Source organism: Lacerta agilis, chromosome 7, assembly GCF_009819535.1.
Source record: "Lacerta agilis isolate rLacAgi1 chromosome 7, rLacAgi1.pri, whole genome shotgun sequence".
Taxonomy (NCBI): domain Eukaryota; kingdom Metazoa; phylum Chordata; class Lepidosauria; order Squamata; family Lacertidae; genus Lacerta; species Lacerta agilis.
The window spans coordinates 46,967,319-46,994,734 of record NC_046318.1 but is presented as its reverse complement, the minus strand read 5'-3'; the positions used below and the strand labels follow the sequence as shown (position 1 = coordinate 46,994,734).

The window sequence follows — 27,416 nt, the reverse complement described above, 5'->3', positions numbered from 1 at the left end:
CCTCGAACAGTCTTCCCATTTGGTTTGAAAACACTTGAGGTGAGGTGTGTACATTTGAGGCAACAGATGCACATGTGCAGATGACATTTGGTGCAAGTAAACAAATCCAGTAATACATATCAGGTGTGAAGGCACCCCCACCCCCCTCAATGGTGTGTATATCAACATAAAAAAACAAAAAACAAACCCAACTTGTAATGCAACATGATAAAAAAAGCCTCACCTTGTTTGGAGCCACTAATGTAGGCTATATATAGTCTTAGGCTGTGAGAGGAAAGTTGAATTTGCTACTCAGCCATGAAACTCGCTAGGTAACCAGGCCCAGGACTGGTCAAGACATTTGGTGGGGTGAGGCAGCGGAAACCCCTAAGCAGTAGTAGCCCTGTGCCCTGCTGCCTTTGCCCATGGCAAAGTACCAGCGCTGATTTCCAGCAAGATCTCATCTGAAATTGGTGCGGATGCTGGCACCAATATTCTGCCAGTGATGGAGGCAATGGCAAGGACAGCACAGGCAGAAGCAGCAGCAGAGTAGGAGGCACTTCTTGTTTCGCCTTAAATGGTGAAACAGGACATGCCCGCCCCTGCATAAGCCAATCATTTCTTCTCAGCATAGCTTACCTTGAAGGGTTGCCTTAAGCTTCTTGGTTTAATATTAACATAATTAAACAGTAACATTTAAAGCATATGTTGCTCTATAAAACAGCTGCAATTGGAATTTGAAAGCTGCAGTATGATGCACACTTACCTGGAGTAAGCCTCACTAAATACAGTGGGATTTCTAGATAAACATGCATAGGACAGAGCTGTAGATCAGAATTTAATTTTTTTAACAACTGAAATAGCATACCCTTACTGGGTTACCTCAGCCACTCTGGGCAGCTTCCAACATATATAAAAACGTAATAAAATATTAAACATTTTTTTTTTAAAAAAACCTTCCCTATACAGGATTGCCTTTAGACAGCTCAAGAGTCAGATAACTCCATACTCTCCAACATTTCTTCAATGAAAATAGGGACATTCTAAGGAAAAGTGGGACATTCTGATATAAAATCAGAAACCTCTAAATCAGGGGTGTCCCTGGAAAATAGGGACACTTGAAGGGTTTGAAATAGTAAACATGATCATTTTAATGCTTCGTGCTGTTTCTTTTGAGTTTTTCAACCATTTCAAGTACACAGATGTAGCTTGAAAACTGCACATATAGGAAATGGAAGAAAGGAGAAATCACTAGGGAGGAGTATACAAGAGTAGCCAACAGTTGTAGGGAGAAGGTCAGGTGGGTCAAAGCTCGGGTTGAGCTCAGGCTTACAAAAGAGGAATGTGTCCCCTTGAGAGTTGGTCAGGGATTAATGTGCCTTTTCAACCAAAAAATGTTAGCCACTCCTGGTGTAAATGGTTTGGGAGCTAGTTCTCTGAAGATCCCTCCCCCTTGTCCTTTTTCAGTTATAATTTAAGACATGTGTTATCTATAAGCTTTATCCTAAGCATTACTGAATAAAGGCAAATTCAAGTTATATCACTTAATGTGACTTGCTTCTAAGTAATGTGTTTCAGGTTGGAGTGCTGTGAATATAGTTTCCACTGAAATCAATGGACTCTGATTCCAAATAAATATGTTTTGGATTGAATGATCTCAGTAATATTTTCAGTGACACTGTGTAAAAAGATTTATCACTCCACAGGGGGAAGCATGTGAACTTCACAGCAGGCATCAAGTGAATTAATAACTGAATGGATTCAGTCTAAATTCTCTTTAGAATACTTCTTTATGTAGTATATAGGCTATATGGTGGGTATGAGAATAAATTGTTTCATAAAGGATGGTGACTGAACGGGCCTGCTATTATGTCACACGATTTTAAAAGTAAAAATTACGGAAAGTAAAAACAACATTTTAATTCATGTATGGGTTTCACAACAATCTCTGATTACTGCACAAATAAAATATGCATTCATTTATGCACAGTGTGATATACCAGGAAGAATTGCACTGCTGGTAATATAGTTCAGTAATTATTATAGCATTTGAGTAAAAGCTACCAGAACATCAGGGGACTCATTGCAATGCTGACAGTTTCAAACATCAAAAAGGTATTACAGAGTGCTACAAATCCAATGAAGTTAAATTACATTCTCTTTTATAGTGTCTGACATTTATATAAGGCAGTGGGCTTTTTATTGTTAATAAAAAGTGCAGAAATATTTCTCCAGTACTACTAGTATATGAAATTTCTTATTTAGTTCCCGGCCAAATACATTCCCACTATTTTTTGAAGCTTTTCCAAAATAAATAAGACATAATTCTAATTTAAAAAATCTGAAGAAGTGTGCATGCACACGAAATCTCATACCAAGAACAAACTTAATTGGTCTCTAAGGTGCTACTGGAAGGATTTTTTTATTTTGTTTTGACTAATTTAAAAAGTCACAGACTTGGTTAGAGTGTGGTGCTGATAACACCAAAGTTGCAGGTTTGATCCTCATAAGGGAAAACTGCATATTCCTGCATTGCAGGGGGTCTGTCTCCCACCATTTGGGACTAGATGATCCTCAGTGTTTCTTCCAACTCTACAGTATGATTATGTGATTCTAAGATGCTTACCGCTTGGCTTATGTCATATCCCCATAAAATAAAAAGAATTCCTGTATTATAAAATTTAGCAAGATGGCCCAAAATGCTAAATACATAGTGGACAAAGAAATGCTGACTTTTTCATTATCTCAGGAGCAGAGAGAGAAAAAGCAGAGAACCTGAGAGCAAGAGCACACTGTCCACCTGCAATTCCCAACAACTTGCATTTAGAGACATACTGCCTCTGACAGTGAAGATGGAATATAGCCATCATGGCTGGTAGCCACTGATAGCCTTATCCTCCATGAATTTGACTCTTTTAAAGCTATCAGAGTTGGAGGCCATCACTACCTTTTGTGGGAGTGAAATCCATTGTTTAATACTGCACTTTGTGAAGTACTTCACTTTGTCTGTCCTGAATTTTCCAACATTCAGCTTCATTGAATGTCCAGAAGTTCTATTGTTATGAGAAAGGGAGAATAGGTTTTCTCTACTCACTTTCTTCAGAAAGTACTGCAGAAGTTTGTAAACTTTTCTCATATCACCTTTTACCTTTTTTCTAAGCTAAAAGGTCCCAAACGTTGCAACCTTTCCTCTTTGATTCTATGCTTGTCATAGAATCATAGAATTGTAGAATTGGAAGGGACCCTAAGGATCATCTAGTCCAACCCCCTGCAATGCAGGAATATGCAGCTGTCCCCTTTGCACTACCAGCCCCACAACCAAGCTATGTCCAGGGGAGTAATACATTGACAGCAATATGCAGGACTTTCTTCAGCTGGAACGCACCAGAACTTTGTTCCAGCACCTGTCAGGTGCATGTCATTGCCGTTTTAAGAGCACGAGGGAGGTGTTCATGATGAGTTCCAATACCTCTTTTTCTAGAAAAATAGCACTTAAATATGTAGTTAATAAAATGATTGCTTGAATTCTCAGTGTGCTGATCAAAGATTTTCACTGAGGTCTATAAATTAACTCCACTGAAAGTGCGAGAGGCATAAATGCAGTCTTTGTATTTTGTTTCGTGGTATGACCTGAGACACCTAGCCCACATAGAAGAAACTTTTACATTATTGCCAGGGAAATTGGGTGTCGATTCTTCTTTATTGTTAATTAAAGTTGCATACTGGATTCCTGTTCTATCCGATAATGGCATTAGCATTGCTTATCCTACCTAAGAGCCTTTAATAAAAGGGTGACATATCCTCTTTCCTCTTTGTTATGTTTTATAAGAACTTAATAGGAATGCTTTCCCTACTAATATCACTCTGCTGTGCTCACTTTAGGGACAAATTGTCTGATTAAACTTTAGTTATATTGCTTGGATATAATTAAACACCTTAACAGTATGTTTGTAGTTTTATCAACTAAAACAGTTTTATAAAAATATTGAAGAATTGTAGTTTGCAGAGGATGGAATATGAGTGATAAGGAGATGAGTCCCCTTAATCCCTTCCTCAAATTTCCTGTTTGGATTTGGATTTGATATCCCGCTTTTCACTACCCAAAGGAGTCTCAAAGCGGCTAACATTCTCCTTTCCCTTCCTCCCCCACAACAAACACTCTGTGAGGTGAGTGGGGCTGAGAGACTTCAGAGAAGTGTGACTAGCCCAAGGTCACCCAGCAGCTGCATGTGGAGGAGTGGAGACGCGAACCCGGTTCCCCAGATAACGAGTCTACCGCTCTTAACCACTACACCACACTGGCTCTCTTTTAGGATCTGCTCTTCAAGTGATAGCCTGTTGGTGGTATTTTCTCCCTCCCCATTTCTAAAAAATTAAAAATCCTCCCCCCTCAAGTGTTGACATGAGTTAAAAATGCTTTTTTGTATTACTTGTGGGTTGGACTTTTGCCAAATAAATAATTATTTTATTGATTCATTGAGAGAACCCTACAAATACTTCAATACCCATTTTTCTGGTGGGGAGGCCCTGTTCTACATTTGCAACATTATCTGCTGTCTGAAAAGTTCTTCCTACCAACTCCTTGCTACTTCTTTTAATCCCAATGCCTCCCTTCCTTTTATTGACCAAGTCTGCATGTCAGTGTAAACCATATTTAATGGCCTATTGCAATTACCTGCTTAGCAAAAACAGAAGCAACAAACCCTGATTTAGTGTTGCAGATGAACCCAATATCATGGTTCATTTTCCTCCATTGGGAAAATAATATTGGTGGAGAATACAGGAGGTTGAAACATAATTTATTCCAAGCTCAATGCACTTTGAAACAAATTGTTACTCGGGGACATGTTTTAGCAGCAATGTCTATCTAATATGCCTGTTGTCTTTGTCCATGTAGTTTTCTTGGCAGGGATACTGGAGTGGCTTGCCAGTTCCTCTTCTGGTGGATCACGTTTAGTCAAAACTCTCCACTATGACCTGTCCATTTTGGGTGGCCCTGCACGGCGTAGCTCATAGCTTCTCTGAGTTATTCAAGCCCCTTTGCCACAACAAGGCAGTGATCAATGAAGGAAAGATTGAGGGCACAAGGAGAAGGGGACAAAAGAGGACTAGATGGTTGGACAGTGTTCTCAAAGCTACCAACATGAGTCTGACCAAATTGCAGGAGGCAATGGAAGACAGGAATGCCTGGCATGCTCTAGTCTAGTCCATGGGGTCACAAAGAGTCGGACACGACTAAACGACTAAACAACAACAACTATCTAATAAATGGGATGTCACATGATAGTGACTCCATTATAAAGGAATCACATGGAATAAGCTCCTGGAGTCCCCATCCCCACCCCCACATTCTGCCAGTAGTGTTTTCCTGGTTTGGCGACTGGTTTATTGTTCCACTCCAAACAAGCCATGGTTGCTAACTTATCCCTGGCTCAAATGTAATGCTAAGCCAGGGATAATGGCTTGTCACTTCCACTAGGGGAGAAGTGAAACGGGAGCCATTTGCACATTCACAGTAAACTATTTACTATGCCATTATGAGATTATCTTATGACATTGTTATAAATGGTCTTGGCAGAAACTATGCTGTTTGTGTGGGTTTTGTGCTGCACCCATTCAATGGTTTAATATATGACACAGCTACTTGGATGCGATTTGGTGATTGGGAAAGAACATAGCTGAACTATATTGATAAGGAGAGCACAGGTGCTTGAGAAAGATTCATGCTGCTTGGCCAAGAAATGGCGTGGCACATGAGAGGTGCTGCCGCTATGCTGCCTGAGTAGTGCATGAAATGTACCTTTCCTTTATTGCTTGTCGTTAAAAGATGGGGCAGCTAATTTAACAAGAAAAGTAACAACCCTTCTTGTACTTGCTAAGCCATGGAGGAGGCTTTATTTCACACTCCTCATGCTAAGAAGATTTGTGGAAGATTGGTTAAAGCTTTAAAATCCCCAGAAGCGAATCTTCCTCTTTTCATTTGCATTCAACCGAAAACAACCTCTAGGCACACTCTGCTATCATGTAAGGGTTGCAACATGGATTCAGTGGTTCACATGCAAGAGAGCTGTGAAAAATTTTTCAAAGCAGGAAAATGTAACTTTTCTTCCTTCAGTACTCTAGGGAGATTAAATGTGTTAAACTAAGGGAGGCTGTTCCAGTCTACCTTTTGGCACAATGGTTATTACCATTCAAGAGGAAAATCTTATGCCTGGGATGTAATTTATCTGAGAAAATACAGACATATATAATATTTCTAAGGCTATCAATACAAAAATAAATGTGTTTTGCACCATTTCTCCTGATCTGGTGTAACCCAATGTAATATCCTCCATTCTCATTTTTGCAAAATTCAGGATTGGCCCTGGTTTCCATAGTCTACCTTCATTTCTACTATCCTTAGGTGCCAGGCAAAAACATTTCTCTTCAACCAGGTGGTCAGCCGATTAACATTCTATGGCTTTTTAAAATGTATTTGTGGGGAAGAGGGGTTTGTTGGTTAGTTTCTGTTGTATTATATATTTTGTATTCTCATTTTGTATTTTTCTGTTGCGAACCACCCTGTGACCTTCAGATGAAGATAAAATTTGATACAAATTTAATACGAATTGAATCAACAACATCAACATCAACACCTTTCTTAGAGCTGATTTGCATGGTTCGTAGTCCAGTCCACAATGAGCTGAAATTTTGGCTTGTATTAATTTCCTCATGTAAGGACAGGTGGTTAGGACACATGGTGAAGGCACCATGTAACCATTTCATCAAACAGCAGCAAAACAGATTCAATCAATTTGCATCATGGTAAATTAATGGCCCTTTGGCCATTGGGATCATGTACCATATTGTTTGAAAATTGAAAGCGGAAAGGAGAAACAAGATTGCATTTTGTGCATATTTTCATGCGATTCTGCCACACTGAGTGCAGTGGGACTTATTTGTGAATAAGCATGCACTGCATGACCCCTTTTCACAAAAAAAGACTGAAGTGCTTTTGAGCCTCCTACTCTCTGTTGTGGTACATGTGAATGTTGTTGTTGTTGCTGCTGCAGTATAGAACACAGGAGGGCAATTAAGTATACATTGTGCTAGTAATGTATAGGTTTTTGTTTGTATTTAAAGAAAAGCTATCTAAACCTCACATGTAAAAACACCCTGAAGTATTAAACTGATGCCTTGTAGTTATTCATTTTGTAGAAATAACAGAGAAATACTGATCATCACAATTTTGCTGACAGCAGCAGTAAATTATTGTTTTTATTATTTATAAAGCATCTAGGAATAGCCGGAGTGCTGTGTGCAGATAAAAATAAAAGATAGACCCTGTAGGCTTGGAGTGTAAAAAGCAAGTCTAAGTAAAAGGAGAAGAGAAAAGAGATGAAAGGAGGAAGTTTGCTTTAGAAAAGCCAAGATGAAGCAGTGAATCTTGAGGAGTCTTTTGAAGGAAGGTAACACACAAGCCAATTAATTGCTAGAAGGGATGTGGCCATACTGAGACTACCCATTCGCTTGTAAATTAACTGGGTTGATTCTTCAGACAAATGCTTTAGTTAATGGAGCTCTTATCCCACACCACTCCACTGAAAGTTGTGCAGTATCCATGAAATGAAGTGATGCTTGCAGAGATCATTCTGAGTTGTGGACATAAGCCAAGGGATACAAAACTGTATTTACCATTATGATCCTAAAAACATTTATTTCCTTAGTAGGTTAAATTGGCATTTTCTATTATCTTAGCATCTTAAAGGAAATAAAAACAAAGCAATATTAAAAGGCTCTCATATTTTTCATGATTGTTTCCCAGACTCCCCATGGGGTCCATTAAGTACTAATTGGCATCATGTAGCTGTAAAGGGAGGCACCTTTGACTCTACCACCTCCATGTGTTTTTGCTCATGTTAGTAACATCATTTTCCTCATCCTGTGCATTATGATACTAATCACATAGCAGCATGTTTCTGATATAAGTTGTTTTCTTATTTTTCACATTAGTGTAAGGTGAAAATGAATAATTGGTTGATGGATATGGGAGTTAGCAATAGCTAAAGATACGCTCAATCAGAAAGGTGCTGGCAACAGGAATAGTTCACAGGAATACATGTTAATATAGGGAAGAGGCCAAGGAACTCCACCTGCCCTCTTTAGAAAACAAATGAGAATTGAGGGAACTCTCCTATTTCAGAATGGTTGTAGTCAGTGTGTTCTTCTTGGCCAAAAACTGCACTTCATATAAAGAATAGTGAGCAGCTAATACTTTCTGACTGCTAATTTTAGTCTAAGGTTCTATTTCTACTCCTCTTGGTTGCTTTTCTTTTAACAAATCATACTTTAGGATTGCAGTAGGAAATTTAGATTTAACCTCAAGCATCATGGTTTTGTCTCATCTCTGCCCTAATGCAGTGCAGATGTTTAACTGCTGTATGTAAGTCAAGGCATTATTGCAAAGGTTCTCCTTAATGGAAACCATATGCAGGATTGACTATAGGCAACTCTGAGAGCAGGAAGCTCAAAATCATACAGGAAGGTATTCAAAATACCTGAGATTCTTATTTTTGCAGGACACCATGTTATACATAGTGCAGCTGTTGTTTCTATTTTTAGGGAAGTGGAGGGGGGAATGAGGAGTAATTACATTCTTAGGATAATAAACAGTGTAGAATGACATAAAGAAAAAATATATTAATATTATTGAGGCTTACCATAAACTTTGATTATCACTTTGCAATCACTATGTGGCCTGCACAACGTAAGACTCCAAGTCCAAGCCCATTTCAGCCTTCTATCTGTGGTCTCCAGTCTGAATTCCAGATTATCAGGAATTGCCATTTATATGTTTTCTCTTTCTAGTCTGCTGCATATTTCTTTCCCTCCCACAGATGTTCTACAACATTCACACAGAAATGTCAACTTAAGTAATGTTCTACCTTCCACTTCAGTCATTATGCCTCTGGCTTTCCCTTGTAGTGAAATGCATTTAACATGTTTCAACATGTGTGCTCTGTTTCGGCCAGCTGCTGGCCTGCTGTGGCCCAATGAGTTTGCACTATGTGGGATGCTAGGATTCTCTCCTTTTCCCGTTTCCCTCTTTCCAATTTCCTGTCTATGATCAACCCTGGTTCTGTTTCATAACCATAATGCTATAAGGTTCAGGGCTGGTGTTCTGCATTATTAATTCCCTGTTGGAAACAATGGTTGGAGTTTTACTCAGAATTAGGGCTGGGTGACGTTAGGTTTTCAACATCACCATGTATTGTAGTTTGGCGATAAACTGTGGTGTTGAAAGAAGCTGCATTGGCCCCAGCTGATGAGGCGCAGGATGAAACTGCCATAGCTCTCACCACAGCAGCTGAGGCGCTTATCAATGTATCACCCAGGCCTATTCAGAACAGATCCATTTAAAGTAACAAGTTAGTCATGTTTATTAATTTCAATGGTTCTACCCTGAGTATGACTAATGTTGAATGTTGTTGTTGTTCAGTCGTTCAGTCGTGTCCGACTCTTCGTGACCCCATGGACCAGAGTACGCCAGGCACGCCTATCCTTCACTGCCTCTCGCAGTTTGGCCAAACTCATGTTAGTAGCTTCAAGAACACTGTCCAACCATCTCATCCTCTGTCGTCCCCTTCTCCTTGTGCCCTCCATCTTTCCCAACATCAGGGTCTTTTCTAGGACCCTGTTGAATACCAGTATTTTGTTTTTATTGCAACTGACATTTCACTGGGTTTCCTCATTTGCCATAAAGAGGTGATTCCTGTGCTGTCTCCGTTCTGTAATTCATCAGGGTGTACCTACTTTACTGAATTGTTTATAGATCTGGGATAATCTATTCTTTAAAATATTTATCTGGATGCTTACCTAATTGAAATAATACCCACAGCAGCTAAACTGTTGTATATAGCAGGTATGTTACAACTATCAGTTTTTGATGTCCCTACAGGTAGCTCAAATAATTACGCATTTATCTTTCTACATTCCTATATGTGTTTGTCACATACTTGGCCCGAGCTTATCAAAGTGGGGGGCAGTTGTTTATTGTTCCAAAGCCGGGAAGCATATAGAGCAGGGGTGCACAACCTGTGGCCCTCCAAATGTTTTTGGACTACACCTCCCATCATCCCTGATCACAGGCTATGCTGGCTGGGGCTGATAGTTGTAGTCCAGAAACATCTTGTGTTGTGCTCCCCTTATGGACTGGGCACCTGGGGTGGAGTTGCTGCTTCTGGTTGCACCCCTCTCAGAATTTTGAACCTGAAGTCCCCCCTCTGCTCCCCCCACGCCGTGCCACTGCCTGTGGCGAAGGTTTGTGACCATTACACCTGAACTTTGACTCTGTGAAGCTTCTACAGATGAATGATGGTGCCTCACTTCCTCAAGAAACTACTTTCTGAGAAATAATTATGGAAGAATTCTTTGTATGATGAACCATTACCACTGTCTCCTGTGCTGCTCACTGTTAGCAAAACAACCCAGACTGTTTGGTTTTTTTATTTTGTACGGCTGGTGTTAAGCTGTCAAATACTGCAGTATGTATTCCTTGGTTAGGGGTAACTTTAAATGCACATTTCCCTTTATTCCCCCCCTCCATTTTATCCCTATTAATAAAATGGAGCTATTTCTGTTACAACTGTCTTAACTCCACAAAAGGTCACCAATTCATGGACGGTGTGTGCTGCTGCTCCAACATGCACTGCTTCTACAACTAAAGGACATCTTTAGAGATCACCCCCACCCCCCGGCCGCTTGTAGTTCAGTAAGTGATTATTACACTAAGCTGTAATAACTCTTATCATATTTTTGCTACCACCAATGGCTGGTTACAGCTAGTGTGTCTGCAGGTTCACTCATTAATATGCATTTAATCAGAGCCAAGGTATAAATATGTCAAAGTTTCTTACTTGTAGAGCAGCTCCTCCAAATACTCTCTTCTGCTTTAAGATTTGTCTTCAGAGGTATTGTGTGTTGCCTTTTTCATTAGGGCATTTGCTCTTCACAACTTCAGTAGAGGCTCTCCTTATGAGAAGTGTGTGAATGACCTATTTATTAGACCCAACTTTTTGCAGAGCGTGCTGAATCTTTTTTACTATTATTTATTATTTTGGATGCATTTTGTTGCAAATCACTACCGGGGGGGGAGTGTTATTTAAAATAAACAAAATGAAAAAAAAAAAAAAACACTAATGTTCATCACCACATAGGCAAAGTATTATTATTATTATTATTGACAATATTTGTATACCACCCAATACCTGCAGGTCTCTGGGTGGTACACAAGATAAAATCACAAAATACTAGTAATCTAGTCCTGGACCAGGGTTGGGGAAATGTGTGTTTTTCCAAATGCTGGTGTTGGACTATACCTCCCATAATCCCTGACAATTGGCTCTTCTGGCTGAAGCTGACAAAATTTGGGAGACTCTGGAGGGTCACAAATTTCTCTATCCCTGTCTTAGAGAAGAGTCACCATGGTTTGAATATCTAGCCAAAGTATCATGTTATATATAGTTACAATATTTTCAAATATTTAAAACTAAAGGCACAAAAGCTACTGTGGATATATCTTTTCTAGATTGCATTACACCGCAAATTTTAAACATTACTTTTATTTGTATACCTATTATGCCTCCAGACATAAGCACACTTTAGAATCTGCATCCAGCCTTGCAGCAATGCTTAAAGCAAGACAAGATTTTATCACAGAATGATTTTCATACTGAGTGGATGCTTTTTGCTAGAGTTCAGGCAATGTTCCTCAATAAGAAAAACTTGCTTTGGCATTTCCTGCTCCTGATACTATCCAGACATATCTGAGCCAATAATGTTGAGATGTTTGCAAGAGAATAAATACTGGCAGATGTTCCTTGTTAGGCAGTAATTTACTGTGGATTTTACAGTAAAATGTGTGTTTCAAGGCAATGATTTACAGAAATGACTACTGTTGTGTTAGAAAAATTACGTGACTGAAAACCTGAGTTTATTTCATAAACCCAAAGAGTCACATTCTTACTACCTGTACTTCTCTTCCAGGCCTCTTAAAAATTATTCCCCCCCCCTCCAAGCTGAAGGCAGCCCAAGGAAGCTTAGTTACTATAAGGAAAAATAACAGGTAGCCCACACATCCCCAAAAATGGAAGGCATTATTCCTTTTCATTTTGTCTAGTCCCCAGTTTCTTTTTGAAGGCAATCAGAAACGTATTTCTATACTTTTAAAATGCAATCTGTATTTACTAGTAATTATGATAAAAGCTCATATTTTACCACACAGACTCCATAGTGGATGTGAGCAGCAGTAACAAAAATGGTAAATGCAGCAATACGCCAATGAAGCACTTCGGATCTTGTGTTATCTATCTGGCACATTATCAATATGCACTGTTGAAATAAAAGTCAGGTAAAGTGGTAAAGCAAACACCAGTTTCACTTGCAGTTCTCGAAAAGGCAAGGAAAAGTAGGACAGCACCAAGATTGAGATTTGCCATATATCATTTGCTTTTGCTGCTTTATTGACCAGGGTCATCAAAGCACTTCAGAGAAATGTGGTTCTCCAGAGGATAAAAATACAACAGAGAGAGATTGCTTTCATCTCTAACCCAATCAGTCATAATCTTTGCTGATCGGTTTTTTTATGTAACTATTTATATGTGTCATGAATGTCCCAAATTCTTTCCCAAAAGGCAACTATTGCAGTAAGATAGGAAGCTTTATTAGAAGCAATATTGCTGGCATTATAGAGCAGCTAGCCAAGTATTAAGGTCAATGTTTCTCCTTGGTGGATAGAGTCTTGGAATATATTGAAAGAAATGTAGCTTCTGGGTCATGTCCACACATAATAGACCAAACATCTTTGCTTCTTCACAGTAAACCATGAAAAGTCGTGCGCTTGTGCACGCAAACCAATCACTCCTTCTTTGCTCCCACTCTGGCAAAAGTGGGATTAGCTATCAGGAAGCCTTGGCTTTTCATTACATCTGAACTATGGATAGTGGTTTGTTGCACCCTAAAAAGTAATTATTGCTAGCTGACCTTCAAACATGGCATGTTGTTTCTATTATTTCTGTTTTTATTGTTGCTCAGAGGCACCTCAGTGCAAAAATGCAACTAATTAATTAATTGCTTAGTACAAGAGGACAGGCATTAATGGTGGAATGACAAAGTTTTACATTACTTGGAAACAATTTTAAGGCAACAAGTTCTCCTCTCACCAAATACCTGGGAAGAGGGATACATTCTACCAGTGCTTCCCTTGGCCCAATTTCTGTACCCATGCAGTAAGTCACTGGCATTCTCAAACACATCAAATTTGAGACTGCCTGGTTACCCAAGTGCATTGCGTTTCCTAGAGGAAAGACAGGATATTAATGTAATCAACCAATCAACTTGGCAAACTAAATCAATGCTCCTTTGTGATAATGACACACACCAGCTTGTTTACACTAATGATTTCTTTGGGATTGACCTTAACAGATACCGGTAGGTATTTTGCGTGGAATACGTAGAAAAGCTTCCTTGGAAAAGCAAATTATCACTGCTGTACAAGTCAAGTGACAGCGGAAGAAGCCAAAGCAACACACATTAGTATAACAATTATTAACAGAGATTTATTTGGGTCAAATTTTATGCTTGCATAGATAACAGAAGCTAATTTCCTTCAGTCTTGTCTAACCATTCTACCTCATTAACATATTTTCTGTAAAGAAGAATTTCAATGAGGACAGTAGCATTTATCTAAAGTTCCTTTAATCCTACATGATTAGGAGAACAGTTTGGCTATTGGCTGATGTATACATTCCATTTTCTAATAAAGATGTCCATTATTTATATGTTTCTAAGTGAAACAATTGAGCCCACATTTCAACATCTACATCTTTTCCTTGAAGAAGTGAACAAGAAACAATGCAGCACCCACAGCATCAACACTACCAAATATAACATTTTTTTGTAGAAATATGGAATAAAACACTTTTAAAAAAAACAAAAAAGTAGATGTATTCAAAGTGAAGCAACAAATTATCAGAAGCTCTAACTAAAAGGGTCTAAGATGTGATTCTATAGCTGATATTGCAGATCATCCTGATGACTGTTCCTTTTTGCTCTCACTAATTCAGGATTTCCCAAACTTGGGTCTCCAGCTGTTTGGGGGCTATAATTCCCATCTTTTTTATATTTATTTATTTATATTTTTCTATACCGCCCTATACCCGAAGGTCTCAGGGCGGTTCTCATAAAATATCAAATACATAAAATCAAAACAAAACCAACAACCCAATTATAAAAAACCCCAAAGAGCCAGCATTTTTAAAAAAGATATAGGATGTAGATCAAGTCAGGCAAAGGCCTGGTTGAAAAGGAACATTTTTACCTGGCACCTAAAGATGTACAGTGGTACCTCTGGTTACGTACTTAATTCGTTCCGGAGGTCCATTCTTAACCTGAAACTGTTCTTAACCTGAAGCACCACTTTAGCTAATGGGACCTCCCACTGCTGCCGCGCCGCCACAGCACTATTTCTGTTCTTATCCTGAAGCAAAGTTCTTAACCTGAAGCGTTATTTCTGGGTTAGCGGAGTATGTACCCTGAAGCGTACGTAACCTGAGGTACCACTGTATAGTGAAAGCGCTAGGCGAACTTCCCCGGGGAGAGCATTCCACAGATGGGGAGCCACTGCAGAGAAGGCCTGTTCTCGTGTTGCCACCCTCCTGACCTCTCGCGGAGGAGGCACACAAAGAAGGGCCTCAGAAGATGATCTCAGGGTCCGGGTAGGTTCATATGGAAAGAGGCAGTCCTTGAGGTATTGTGGTCCTGAGGCATTTAAGGCTCTATAGGTCAAAGCCAGCACTTTGAATTGGGCCCGGAAACTAATTGGTAACCAGTGCAGTTGGACCAGGTTTGGTGTAATATGCTGAGCAACCCGGCCACTGAATTCTGCACCAGCTGAAGTTTCCAAATCCCATCATCCCTGACTCCTGGTCCTGCTACCTAGATATTTTGGCTGTTTCTGCCCTATCCCTAGTTTTTCTTCTGGAATTGCTATCCCTTTCTTCTGCAAATAGAAAACTCATGTCAAATGGTTTCATCATCACAAATTATTGGTGCTTAAGTATATCCATTTGCTATATACTGTACGTCTTAAATTAAGAAAGACTATACGGAAATGATGCAATAAATTATCAAATTATCTCAAATTGTTTTGTGTTTTCATAATACTACATGCTTTATTTATTTTATTTGATCCTCAGAAAGAGTATTATATTCAAGTATTTGAACAAAAACAGAGGGTGCCTTCAGACTGTCACTATTTTGCGGGAAGGACTGAAGCACATACTTGAATTTTAGGTTTGCACAAAGTGGATTAAAACACTCTGTTGCCTTGGCACAACAAATGCACTAAAAAAAAAGATTTTTGATGTTTGGAAAGTGACAGGAAAAATGTATTGAAAAGTGTGGGATAGATAAATAATGGGAAGATGTGTAAAAAAAAATCCATAAGCAAATCAGCATGAATGCAAGGTCTGATTGTCATGCAACTGCATGTGAGCAAATCTAACAAATACTCAATGAAAACTGGACATAGTCTAGGTTTTTTAATCTTCTACAAGCAAATCATGCTGAATGATCAAGAAACAGGTCATCTGAAGGAGCTGGCGGCACTGACATTAGACAAAATATATTCAAATGGTACACCTTTCACTCTTCAAATGCAGCTCAGTCCTGAAATGGATTTTTTAAATCTGTTTTGTGGGACTTTGTTTCAAATAAGTAAAAACACACCAATACAACTCCCTAGTCTTACATCTCCACCTCAACCTGTCCAGGCTGATCTTGCTGGGTCTCAAATAAATAATTCACACTTTCCTTTGTTCCTTTTGAGGTTGTAACAAGTGTATCAGATTCTCAGCAAGGAGCAGCTAGTGTTTAAGCTGTGCTTCAAAACTTATTCATGAATAGTGATCACTAGAGTAATATATTATTGTGAAATTAACTTCATGTTATTTTCCAATGATTTTGGCTTGATTGCATGTGTAAAGTTGCATTATAAAGAGCATATTGTTTAATGCATGCAATAGAATTATACATCCTCTCCATCAGGCAGTGGATCGGGCCCTGAGCAGGACCTGTTTCTGCTGGTAGGAAGCCTGGACCCAACTTAGTGAAATCTACTTTAAACAAATTTACTTTGAATAATATTAATCTTGTAATATTAAACTCATTTGCCCTGTCACCTGTAAGGAAACAAGAAGTACCTTCAGTAACCAACAGATCATGGGAATGAGAAAACAATGGGAAGGAGCCACGGAGGGAGTTAAAATGGGGAGAACAATTTCAAGTAGATATTTCCTCTTGGGAGTGAAACAGCACTGAGCTTTCCTCCCAGTTCTTAATTACCTGTAAAAGTTCTGATAAAATGTCAGCATTGAACTGGAGTCGTAGGGTTGACTTTCCCACATGGAACAATTATTGTTGCACCTTATTTAATTCAGCATTAATGGATAGAGAAAGGATGAAAGCCTCAAAGCCTCCTTCGGATAGTAACCAGGAAGTTCCTTCTGAACTTGATTAGGCCCTTCATAGAACACATGACCAGTTTTGTGTAATTTTCCTGGAAGCTTCATCAGATGTTGAGGTGAATGGCTAAAATCCAAAATCAAGGCCATCTTGGAGGAGGTCATTAAAACAGTGATATATTGTATTGGCCTTAATTAATAAATGAGTGTTTAAAATATAACACTCTAGTGTGAGCATGTGCTAAAGATTATCTTCTGCTACAGAGGCACCTAGTATACTCAAAAGGGCCAGTACGCATACAAGGCTTCCATATGTTCAAGACTGGCCCAGCTGCTACCCTCTTAAGGACTGTCCCAACACACTTTCCTGCTGTGTGCATTTATGTCCACCTGCAGTTCTGGAAATGCATTAGGCCTTCTTCTGTGGAGCTTTGGACTGCATTCCATCTCTCAGTCTGTGTTTCTTAACATGTTCACAGTAGATTCAGGAGAAATTTATTTTTATTGCCATTTGTTTTGTTTCAAAATGGGATGCAAAGAAAGACATGTACATGGATTAAGTAGCCTTTTACTTTAAAAGTACTTGGCTTTAACCCAACTCAAAGTACCTGAATGAAACCGGTTTATAAATTAGAAAATCGAACACATATAGCCTCATGAAAGTCTATAGAGCTAGGCACCTTGTAACATATACTTTTTTTTATTAAATATGTAAAAAGATAACGCAAGTCAAGTTATTCACATATTCAGAGACCAAAAAAAGTCTACTCTATCATGCGACAATTGGTGGGTAACGTAAAATGATTGATACATCTGAATAAGACTTTTTGCATCTATTAAGTCATTACTTATCTATTTATAATTAACAATACATATGTTTACATTCCTTTCAGTTTACATTTAATATATAACCAAAGCTTTATGGTGTGCTATTTAGTAAAAGTAATTACAAATGCATATTAAAACCATAACGGAATAACAGGGTTACTCACCACGGTGGGGTTTGTCCTCTTTCCCTTTCCAGAGTCTCTCACTCCCCTCAGCACAACTGAGCAGATCAGGCTCCTATATATATTTGTGTACATTATAAATGACTATCCTCCTGCCTCCTAGGCCAGCCACTTTCTGTCTCCTAACAAAAAAGTGGTGGAGTGAAACTGCCCCACAGGTCGATTTTACAAAAACAACAGAAGAAAATCAGACACAGTCCCGCCCCCCTCCCTTTCACACACACATACACACATAGAAGCTAAGTGACAGGACTAGGGGGCAAAGAGGCTTTGATGGGAACTATCAGGGAACAAAGAAACCCAGAAAAGCCCAGAAAGCACTTCAAAAGGAAGTGATCTGAAAATTTGCTCAAGAGGAAAAATGAAACAGATACAACTGCATTTGTGACAATGACTGGGTGCTTAAAGGCTGGTTCAGGAAACTTGGAACTGCCCAATCTTCCCTTTGATCACAATGGGCATTTTGGAAACAGCAAAACTGGAATCTTGGGAGACAGCAAGACTAGAAGTAATACAATTGTGGACACTGTAAAACAGATACAGGTGGGTAGCCGTGTTGGTCTGCCATAGTCGAAACAAAATAGAAAATTCTTTCCAGTAGCACCTTAGAGACCAACTGGGTTTGTTCTTGGTATGCACACGAAAGCTCACACCAAGAACAAACCCAGTTGGTCTCTAAGGTGCTACTGGAAAGAATTTTCTATTTTGTTTCGACTGTAAAACAGAATATGCATGTTTTTTCCTATTCTGTATCATGATAGCATACTACATCCTTCTGAAAATAACTGTTCTTTTATTGTTATATGTATAAAGCCTTTAAGTGAAACCAAATCACTTTGAATAATTAAGAAAGGGCAGGGTTAAAAAGGGCGGGCACATTGATTTTCATTGTGATAAAGTTGAAAGGGATGGGGGGCCAAGCTGTGTAAATATTTCAAATCTGAAGAGATTGATTACAGCTCTGTTGAGCTAAAGGGGTTAAGCTAAGGAGATGCAAACATTTCTTCAAATGTTTAACCGTATTATACATGCTGCCTGAGCTGAATGACTACATATGAGCCACTTTACTGCAAAAAAGGTACAATTTAAAGATGCAAGGGCTTCTTGCTTGAATCAATGAAAAGGTAAAGATAAAGGTAAATGAACCCTGGATGGTTAAGTCCAGTCAAAGGCGACCACGGGGTGCGGTGCTCATCTTCTGGAGTTCACAAGGCTACATGGACACCTTCAGTAATTGAAGCCTGTAGGTTGATATTCCATTAAATTTCTGTTGCTGTACTTGCCTAGCCAAATAACCAGTCAAATATCAAACTGAGGATGAGGAATGAAGTAGCAAGCCAAAAAAAAAAAGAAAAAGAAACACCCCTTAAATAAATAAAAACAAATAAACCTACAACTGGACTAAGAAAATGTGCAATTTAAGTTTAGGAAATAAGGAATGTTTTAATACATGGTTTGCTATTTTTCTACTACAAAATGTCACCATCTAACTGCAAGATAAATAAAGGTACTGTAATATTAAAACCTGTGGCAATGAAACAGTTCTGTAAACTAACACTTTGTTCCTGCATTCTGCCAATGCTTTCAGGAGTCGCAGACCACAGAACCATTCCTGTTTTGCGTCCCGGGGTAATGTATTTTTACATCCCAAGTCAAGCCTGAAAAGTGGCACGAGCATCTGTATGGAAAAGAGGTGCCCAAGGAACAATACATTACAAAGAAGACTATAAAGACTTCAGAGGAAAAACCATGTACGATTGTGCTGGTAGATGTTTTGGCATGTCCAATCCTACAATTAATTCCCCCCCCCCCCCCAATTTCATGTACACACGAGTAAGAGGAAAGTGGTTGATTCATGTAATTGCCATTTCCAGCAGAAGTTTGTAACCAAGTGAAATCTGCAGGTGCAGCTACAGTGGTGAAAGTTTCACGAATGCTTGAACCAACAAGACACTGAATATGGAACTGGGGGAAAAGAACATATACAGTAGCAAGGAAAGTGTCACAGAGCTCTCAGTGTAAGAATTAGGCAGGCATGTACGCATATTCCGAAATAAAACATATACTGTGTAGATTTCTAACATGCTTTGGTGTACAACATCAGGAGGATTACAGTTCTGCTTTTTTAAAATAAAAAAGGGAAAAGTTTCTCACTTGTGTGTTGTGATGAAAGACAATTTGAGTGTGGTTTCAATAGTTTCCTCTCCTTTGCACAGTTTGACCAAATTTATGCCCTGTTAAAGGCCAAAATTACCACAAAATTGGAAAAATCGAACGGAACAGTACTTTTTGTCATAAGAGATGCCCATATAAATAGTTTCGAACAAATTACAAATGTATCATACTTAAGACAAAAGGAAAAAATAAATATATATTATATTATATATATATATTTTTAAAAGCTGAACAAATCTCAAGCAGCCAAATATTTGAAGTTGCATTGGTAGAAAATGGGGACAGAGCCCGGAGACCTTCTCAGGTGCATATCCTGAAAGGAGACTTCTGCAAACACATGTTGGCAAAGGATGGGTACAGAATGCAGCTGCTGGCTGACACTCACTATGGTACATTTATGTTAATGGCAGACTGAGAGTGATTGGTTTCAAGTCTGAGGCCACACACGTTCCATTCTTCAGAAGATAAGTTCCCACACAAAATTAAAAAGTAGCAAATGTGCCAGGCTTTTTCAGTACTCTTCCTGCTGCTGGGGCTGTTCATGAACCTGGTCCTCACCTTCATGTTCATCTGTGTGGCTCTCCTGTGTGTTTAAAAATTACAACCATTGAATGAGTGTGTGTGAAGCCTTAGCAAAGTCAACAATATACTGAAAATACCAAAATGAGATTTACCACCCCGCCTTGTCTGCTAAAAATGGTGGATATTAATGTATATTTAAATGAACAAGTCTTTGCTAGCACCAAAGGATTATTAAAACCAGAAAAATATCAGCATAATTCAATTACAGATTTAATGCAGACCCCAGGACTATGTATGGGAAAGAAGATAATTTCTAAAAGTTTCAATAGCCTTTAAATTCCAAATATGTAGCTGTGGAGAAGGTTACAGTGCTGGGCACAGTGGCTGCACCAGAAATCTACACCTTTATTTCATTAAATGGAAGTTATTGTGTTGCCCTTCTTGAAAATAGTTATTTTTCTATAAAACACCAACATTCAAATCCTACCTGCCCCACACCTAGAATGGGCTTTGTTGCAATCTCAAATAACAAATCTGATTGCCTATATGGCACCCCCCTGCTGGTTGCACTATCTGAGAAAGGCCAGATTGCATAACCAACAAAAAATATTACCAGCTTCTTTTTTTAAATAGCGCTAAAGGAACAGCCGGGGGGGTGGGTGGGTGGGTAACAAACAACTTCAGATAGATGGAAATGTTGTGGATTGAACCAGATCCTTCTGCATGCAATGATTGTGCTCAATCATTATGCAATAACCTTTTCTCCAATCCAGATAGATGAAACAGAAAAGTGTTTTTAACAAGAAAAAAATAATTGATACTGTTTTTTCATTGATGTGGTACATCTGCAGAATATGAATAGGGATGAGACGCTATTTAAACAACCACCACCACCAACACATACACACAATGGAACGTTTTCATTTAAGTGAATGCATTTTCCCAAATTGGCAGTACTTGTTTTTGAAGCTTAAGAGAACTGAGGGTTGTATACAGAGACAAAATTATATCCTTGTAAAAGATTTGAAGCCCTTTATCCAACGAAAAATCCACTTCCTGCTTGTGGCATTTCAGACCATTTACATTTGGGTATTTAGCTCAAAGACTGCATGCTTGCAACTAGGAGAAGAATATGCAAAGTTAAAGAACACCTTTGTACTGCCCCTCACTAGGGTAAAGACAGTTCAGGCATAGGCAAACTAGGCCCTCCAGATGTTTTGGGACTACAACTCCCATCATCCCTGACCACTGGTCGTGTTAGCTAGGGATGATGGGAGTTGTAGTCTCACAACATCTGGAGGGATGAGTTTGCCTATTCCTGAGATAGTTTTACACAGGTTTCAATAAAGAAGAACCTAGGTTGTGGTGCACATGGGTGAACCTTGCTCTGGAACTCAAGTAAAACACAAGTAGTAATATTACAGGATGCACAGGGCTGGATTTAGTTTTGATGAGGCCCTAAGCTACTGAGGGTAATGGGGTCCTTTATATGTCCAGCTGTCCTTTGTCAACAACAAATAGTCGCTGTTTTTGTGTTGAATAAATGCTATATGGACCTAATAGGTATCTAAAGCCATTCGCACACAACAAATGTGCAAATAACAATTTGCGGGGCCCATCATAGGAGCCTACACAACACAAAACACTATTGCTGTATGTAGGTTTTATTTTATTTGTTTTTTATCTTATATTTTGGAAATGTACATCCAGTTTTTTTCCCCTTTAATTTTTTTGGGGCCCCCCAAGAGAGTGGGGCCCTAAGCTACAGCTTGTTTAGCTTATACGTAAATCCGGCACTGGATGCACCATTCCTCTGCCAATACACATGCAGGAGGCTCTTAGAATGAATGGGTGGTCTGGGAACAGCTCTCTTATCCCAATCAGATCTTCCCTTCCATCCAGCTTCCACTCAGCACAAGCTATTATGGATATGAAAGGAACTCTCAGAAGACCAACAGGACAAATGGAGGCCTGTACACAGGCAGGAAGATTTACTGGGTGAGGTAGAAACACAGAGCTCTGCTGAATCTATAGAAAGTCCTCACACATGTGTGCTGTGCCCTTTTGTGTTCTAACCATCTATCTGTTAATCACATTTACATTATACTCGCTAGCCAAGAGGCTTTGAGAACTGCTTTGTCTCAGGCTGCACCTGTACATTTTCAGGACTTGTGAATGCAATCTGCTTATCATCTCCAGACATAGTCACACATGCAGTTAAGAGCAGGAGGTAGGTTGCATGGAAAGAGGGACATGTCAAAATGCTGTTTTACTTGCTAAACAAAGCTGTCTTCTTTAACTAGATGTGCTACAGTTTTAAGGATCATCGGAATCAATGAATCCACTTCCACAGCAGATTGAACTCTAAGCTTCTGCTTTATACCTTAAGTGTTTGGAATACACCCAGAATGTTCCTGGAAAGGAGTCTCTGTAATACTAGCACAAGATGTTGACACCTCTCCAAGCTCTTCATACCAGAGGGTCAGTTTGCACAGTAATTTCCTGGTCACTTTATCCCTAATTATTCTTGAACATGCTTGTGCTTGCTGAAGGATGGATAAACTGCTGCCATGCACAGATATGAACACACTCAGTTAATGATTTCCATGAACATGGTACCCCTCTGATGACAGGTACAAGTCCCGAGTATATCTAGTGGCTCATGTGTACTTCCTCACCCCCTGCCCCATACAAGGCTTACCCAGCGATGGCAGGCAGGCACATAAAAAGTGGACAGGGAAATGCAGCCGTGGATGCATGAGTGGCTCACATCTTTTACAGTCCTCATGTAATGAAAAATGCAAGTGATTGCCTTGGACTTACGTGTTCTTCTGAAGCATACAGTACTTCCATTAGCCGCTGGACAAGGTCATTATTTTCCTGCCCGTGTTCTTGACAGAGAAGCTCGATCTCCCTTAGCTTTCCAAAATAGAAATCCCTTTCCTTCTCCACACCTTCAAGTGCAAGTTTTAATGAATGTACCTGCAAAAACACGGCAGTTCTAAACACTGGGATATACTGCATTTGTCAGTCTGCATACTTACATAGCATAAACACAAATAGAATTGAATTTATACTCTTACACTCTGAAAAACAAGTGTCTATCTCCCAATTAATCACCAGTACCCTCAAGAACCATTTAAGACAGTGTTTAAACTAGTGCTATATGCACTGGTAAGAATTTGCTTTCACAACTGATATTCCAGGCAAGGAAAGATGAACTTCTAGAGACTCAAAATGGACATAAATGTGGGTAAGGAAGGAAAGAAAGAAGCAAGTCATATTGTAACCCTTTTCCCATTAAGGCATTTTTCTGTGACGGCTGGGCTAGAGCTGGACAACTCTGCTGCACTTGCCAAGTTTTATGCTGTTAGAACTCATTTAGCAGCACAAAGCTATTAGGAAAGACACACTGTCATCACTTTGTTTGGAAACCTAGGAAATGTCACTAAAACACTCGGGCAAATGGTAGCTTCCCGTTTGGTGACTTAAGCACGTTACCTGTTCGCTGAGCTGTATGACTTGTGTCTCCAAATCTTTATCAGATTTGGATGCTGAGCTGCTTGGTGGTGTCTTTTTTGCTGAAGATGGACGAGACGGTGTGGAGCCCGGTTTTGAAGCAGGACTGGATTTGGCAGCACCTGGGGAAAATAAAAACACATTAAGATGTTTTGGAAATGGTACTTATGGCCTTCACTGCGGAATTGATTTTCATTCAATGTTTACCATTTCAAATAGAAAATGTTCAATGTACTCGACAGAATTGCCCCAAATTGTTCAAAGTGGTATGTTTTCTAGCAGCCATGAAACTTGCAGTTTATTTAACTTGATAATTAAGAAAACAAAGTAATTCCTTCATGTATGTTTTGAATCTGTACATATTATTCAGCAGACCAACACAATGCGGTACAATTGAAAACAACTGAGGAAAAAAACCCAAAAATCTTCCTGATACATTTACATTGTGTGCCTCTTAAACACAAACCTTTTCTTTAATCTTAGAATTTCCTTTAAGAAAGAAAGAAAGAATTTGGGCCATCTCTGTGATGGGCTCAATGCATTTCACACATGCAAGTTTTCTGCAGTATCCACAAGATGTCATCCTCATAAAAATATTTCCCCATATGAGCCTGTATTTACCATTTATGTGGGTTTTAAATGACAATAGTAATACTGGATCTTCTGCAGAAATGCCAAACCCGTATTAGCGTTTGGCTTACTGTATTTTCTGAACCAAGTCTCATGGTTAAACTCTTTCCTCACTTACAATAAATGGTAGCCAAAGTTAGTTCCTACCAGACTGTTTTTCACATATGGCAAACACCTACTGTACCTCCTTATTACACCTGCCAATAAAACAATTTCTTCAAAATATTCTTTGACCCGGATGTCAGATCATTAGCCACTTCCAACTTTTGACTCATTCAGATGCATGAGTCTTTCCTTATAATTTTGTTCACATCACAAATGATGTTCCCAACAGTTCTACACTCTTTTCGTAAGCAGCAATTTATTCCCTCCCCAAGTGATACATAAACTGGATATAACAAGTTTCAAGCATATTACAAAACTCACAGTCATTATATTACTACATATCCTAAAAGCATAATTACTTCACTTTCATTAGGATTAAAGAGATTTCCCCCTGCAGCATCTATTTTTCTTCCTGCAAAAACAAATTATTAGAGTAATAAAAAAAAATCCCAAATAGAACTCATTCATGCTGCCTGAATTCCTATGGCTTCATACCTTTTATAGATCAGATTGCCCAGATATATATATCTTATTTGGAGAGATTTCCAATAATTGATTTAAGCATGGCTTTTGCCAAAATTTGAGTAGAACACTAATTTAAATATTAGCATTACTTTAGTTTAACCAATGGCAAAAGCTGTTTTGCACATAATGGTAAGACCAACTATGGCTTAATAGTTTGCACATAATGGTAAGACCAACTATGGCTTAATGTGAATGTAGGAGCTCCCAGAGAGGACACTGCTACTGTGGAGCCTCTTCACCATGTCTTCCTGCTGCACTGAACTAAGCAATGGTTTGGGCTTAGCATGTTGTCCAAACCTGGGCTCATGGTTTGTCTTGCTCCAGGACAAACTATGAGCTGTAATCTAGGTTTCTTCTTGGGCTGACAGCTCATGGTTTGCCTAGAGCAAGAAAAACCACAAACTATGGCTTAGTTCATGGCAGTGCAAAAGCAGAATGAGAACCAGGGGAGATCAGCAGCCATTATTTCACCTCAAGGAGCATTCGTGCTTATGCATTCATGCTAAGTTCATGGTTGGGCTTAATGTGAAGTGCAACATACAGGGTGACCTCACTCTTCTGCCTTACATAATTACAGTCACAAGAGCTTGAATGCCTGAACTTTGCTTGTTATCTGTGGTCTGTACAGTCCATTGTAAGCGCTATGTGTATTAAGCAAGCCATTAACACAGTTTTAAATGGCATACTGTATGCAATATTATGTCAAATGAAAGGACCAGATTTTCTCCTGAATCTTGATAATCTTTCTTTGGCTAAACTATTTTTGTTCTGTGTTATAGAATACCATGCTGGAGTCCTAAAACTACTATATAATTAATGTATTCCCAATTAGTACATTTTTCTTTTTAAAAATTCTCCCCCTCCATATATTCAGCACTTTTCCTTAGATGTTAATGAAGGGGTGTATAAATGTCACTTCAGGCTAAACACACACACACACACACACACACACACACACACTCAGTTGACTCCATTAAGAATGCCAAACTGCAAGGGAACTGTAGTAAGAAATGTGAAAAGTTCTAGTAAAATCTAATTAAGGAACCAAAGGAGGAGATAGCCATTAAAGCAACTGGCCTAAGGGTCAATGTTTCAAGCAGCAAAATATAAAATATATCTAAGAACATTTGCTCTTACTTAACTTATTTGAATACTAACGATGGGATAGAAATGGGATTCTCAAATTCTTAAGCTTGTTAAGTAAGTGCAAATGCTGAGGGAAGTCAGACTTATCCACACATATCTAATGGCAGAATCGTAAGCATTCAGATGAAAACTATTGTTTTAAAATTACACTCCAATAAATATTAATAGCTGTGTCTACACAAAAATAAACAAAGTTGCAACCAGGAATCCTGATTGTGTGCAAACACCCTACAACAATAAATAAATGCAAATGCTGGAATGAGGCAGATTTAAACTAAATTGCTTATAAACAAAACTGGGATGACTAGCAGAGCAAAGAGCATCCCTACATGCAAAGAGTACATGAACAAGACATTCACACAAAATGGTCTATGCATAGGCGCTCAGAGGAACCACCCATATTGTACTCATAATCCTTTGTTATGTTTTATATTTAGCTTGTCTTGTGTGCTGGTACATTGGAGGAGCTTTGTTGTTGCTTGGTTTGTGACGTCTTGCACTTTTGTGCTGCCTGACATGGTTGTTTTTGTGCTGATAGTCAATGCAATATATACCAATCTCTCAATATATTTCCGCCTTCAAATAAGAACACAAACCAAAAAATTTTTTCTTATGAAAGGAATGCTAGACATCCACAATCGCTGCTAGCCTCCCATACTTAGATAGATACATTTGCAAATCAAAGTGGGGTCTGTTAAAGGCTCCAGCAATTAGATAGGTTGCTCTGGCAGGACTACTTACAGTAATAATATTCAGCCACTTTCCTATTTTTAGCCATCAAACACCTCTGGGCAATCCTTATGTAAAACTTTAATGTACACACACACACACACACACACACACCCTAAGAAAACAGCGTAGAATTTGCATTGTTCAGTATTTATATAACCATGAATTTAGTGCTGTTTTGGTGCTGAATTAGGATTTCTTGGTGTAAACTTATACCTGACTTTCACAAAACCATAGTTTTTAATCTCCAATAGTTTTCATCTTGTACCTCTGCAAAGTTTATTGAAATTCTCGGTGGGGGGGGGGGACCATATTTACAAGGGCACTAAACTGATGCAAGACACGGGCTCTTATGAAAAGCCTGGTGTTTATGTTTTCATCAGGATCAGTAGTAGAGCCCACGCTCTGTGTGTGGAAGGTCTGGGTTCAATCCCTGGCATCTCCAGCCCAAAAATGAAGAGACAACCAAATGATCAGGGGGCTGGGAGCAACTTTCCTACAAGGAAAGAGTTCTGCATAGGGGGCTTTTTATTTTTAGAAAAGGCAATTTAAGAGGATGCATGATATAGAGGTTTCT

General features: G+C 39.0%; 1 protein-coding gene across 3 annotated transcripts in view; it reads right to left on the bottom strand.

The window, feature by feature from the left end:
- Positions 1-19,858: 19,858 nt before the first annotated feature.
- MAPRE2 (microtubule associated protein RP/EB family member 2) overlaps positions 19,859-27,416 on the bottom strand; it is a 97,719-nt gene continuing 90,161 nt past the window's right edge. For all 3 annotated transcript variants that reach the window (XM_033155166.1, XM_033155165.1, XM_033155168.1), the window contains 3 exons: positions 23,687-23,826; positions 23,009-23,167; positions 19,859-20,246 (listed from right to left, as the gene is read on the bottom strand). In XM_033155166.1, coding sequence (XP_033011057.1) covers positions 20,175-20,246; positions 23,009-23,167; positions 23,687-23,826 — 371 coding nt within the window. In that variant the 3' untranslated portion in view covers positions 19,859-20,174. The remainder of the gene's footprint in view (positions 20,247-23,008; positions 23,168-23,686; positions 23,827-27,416) is intronic.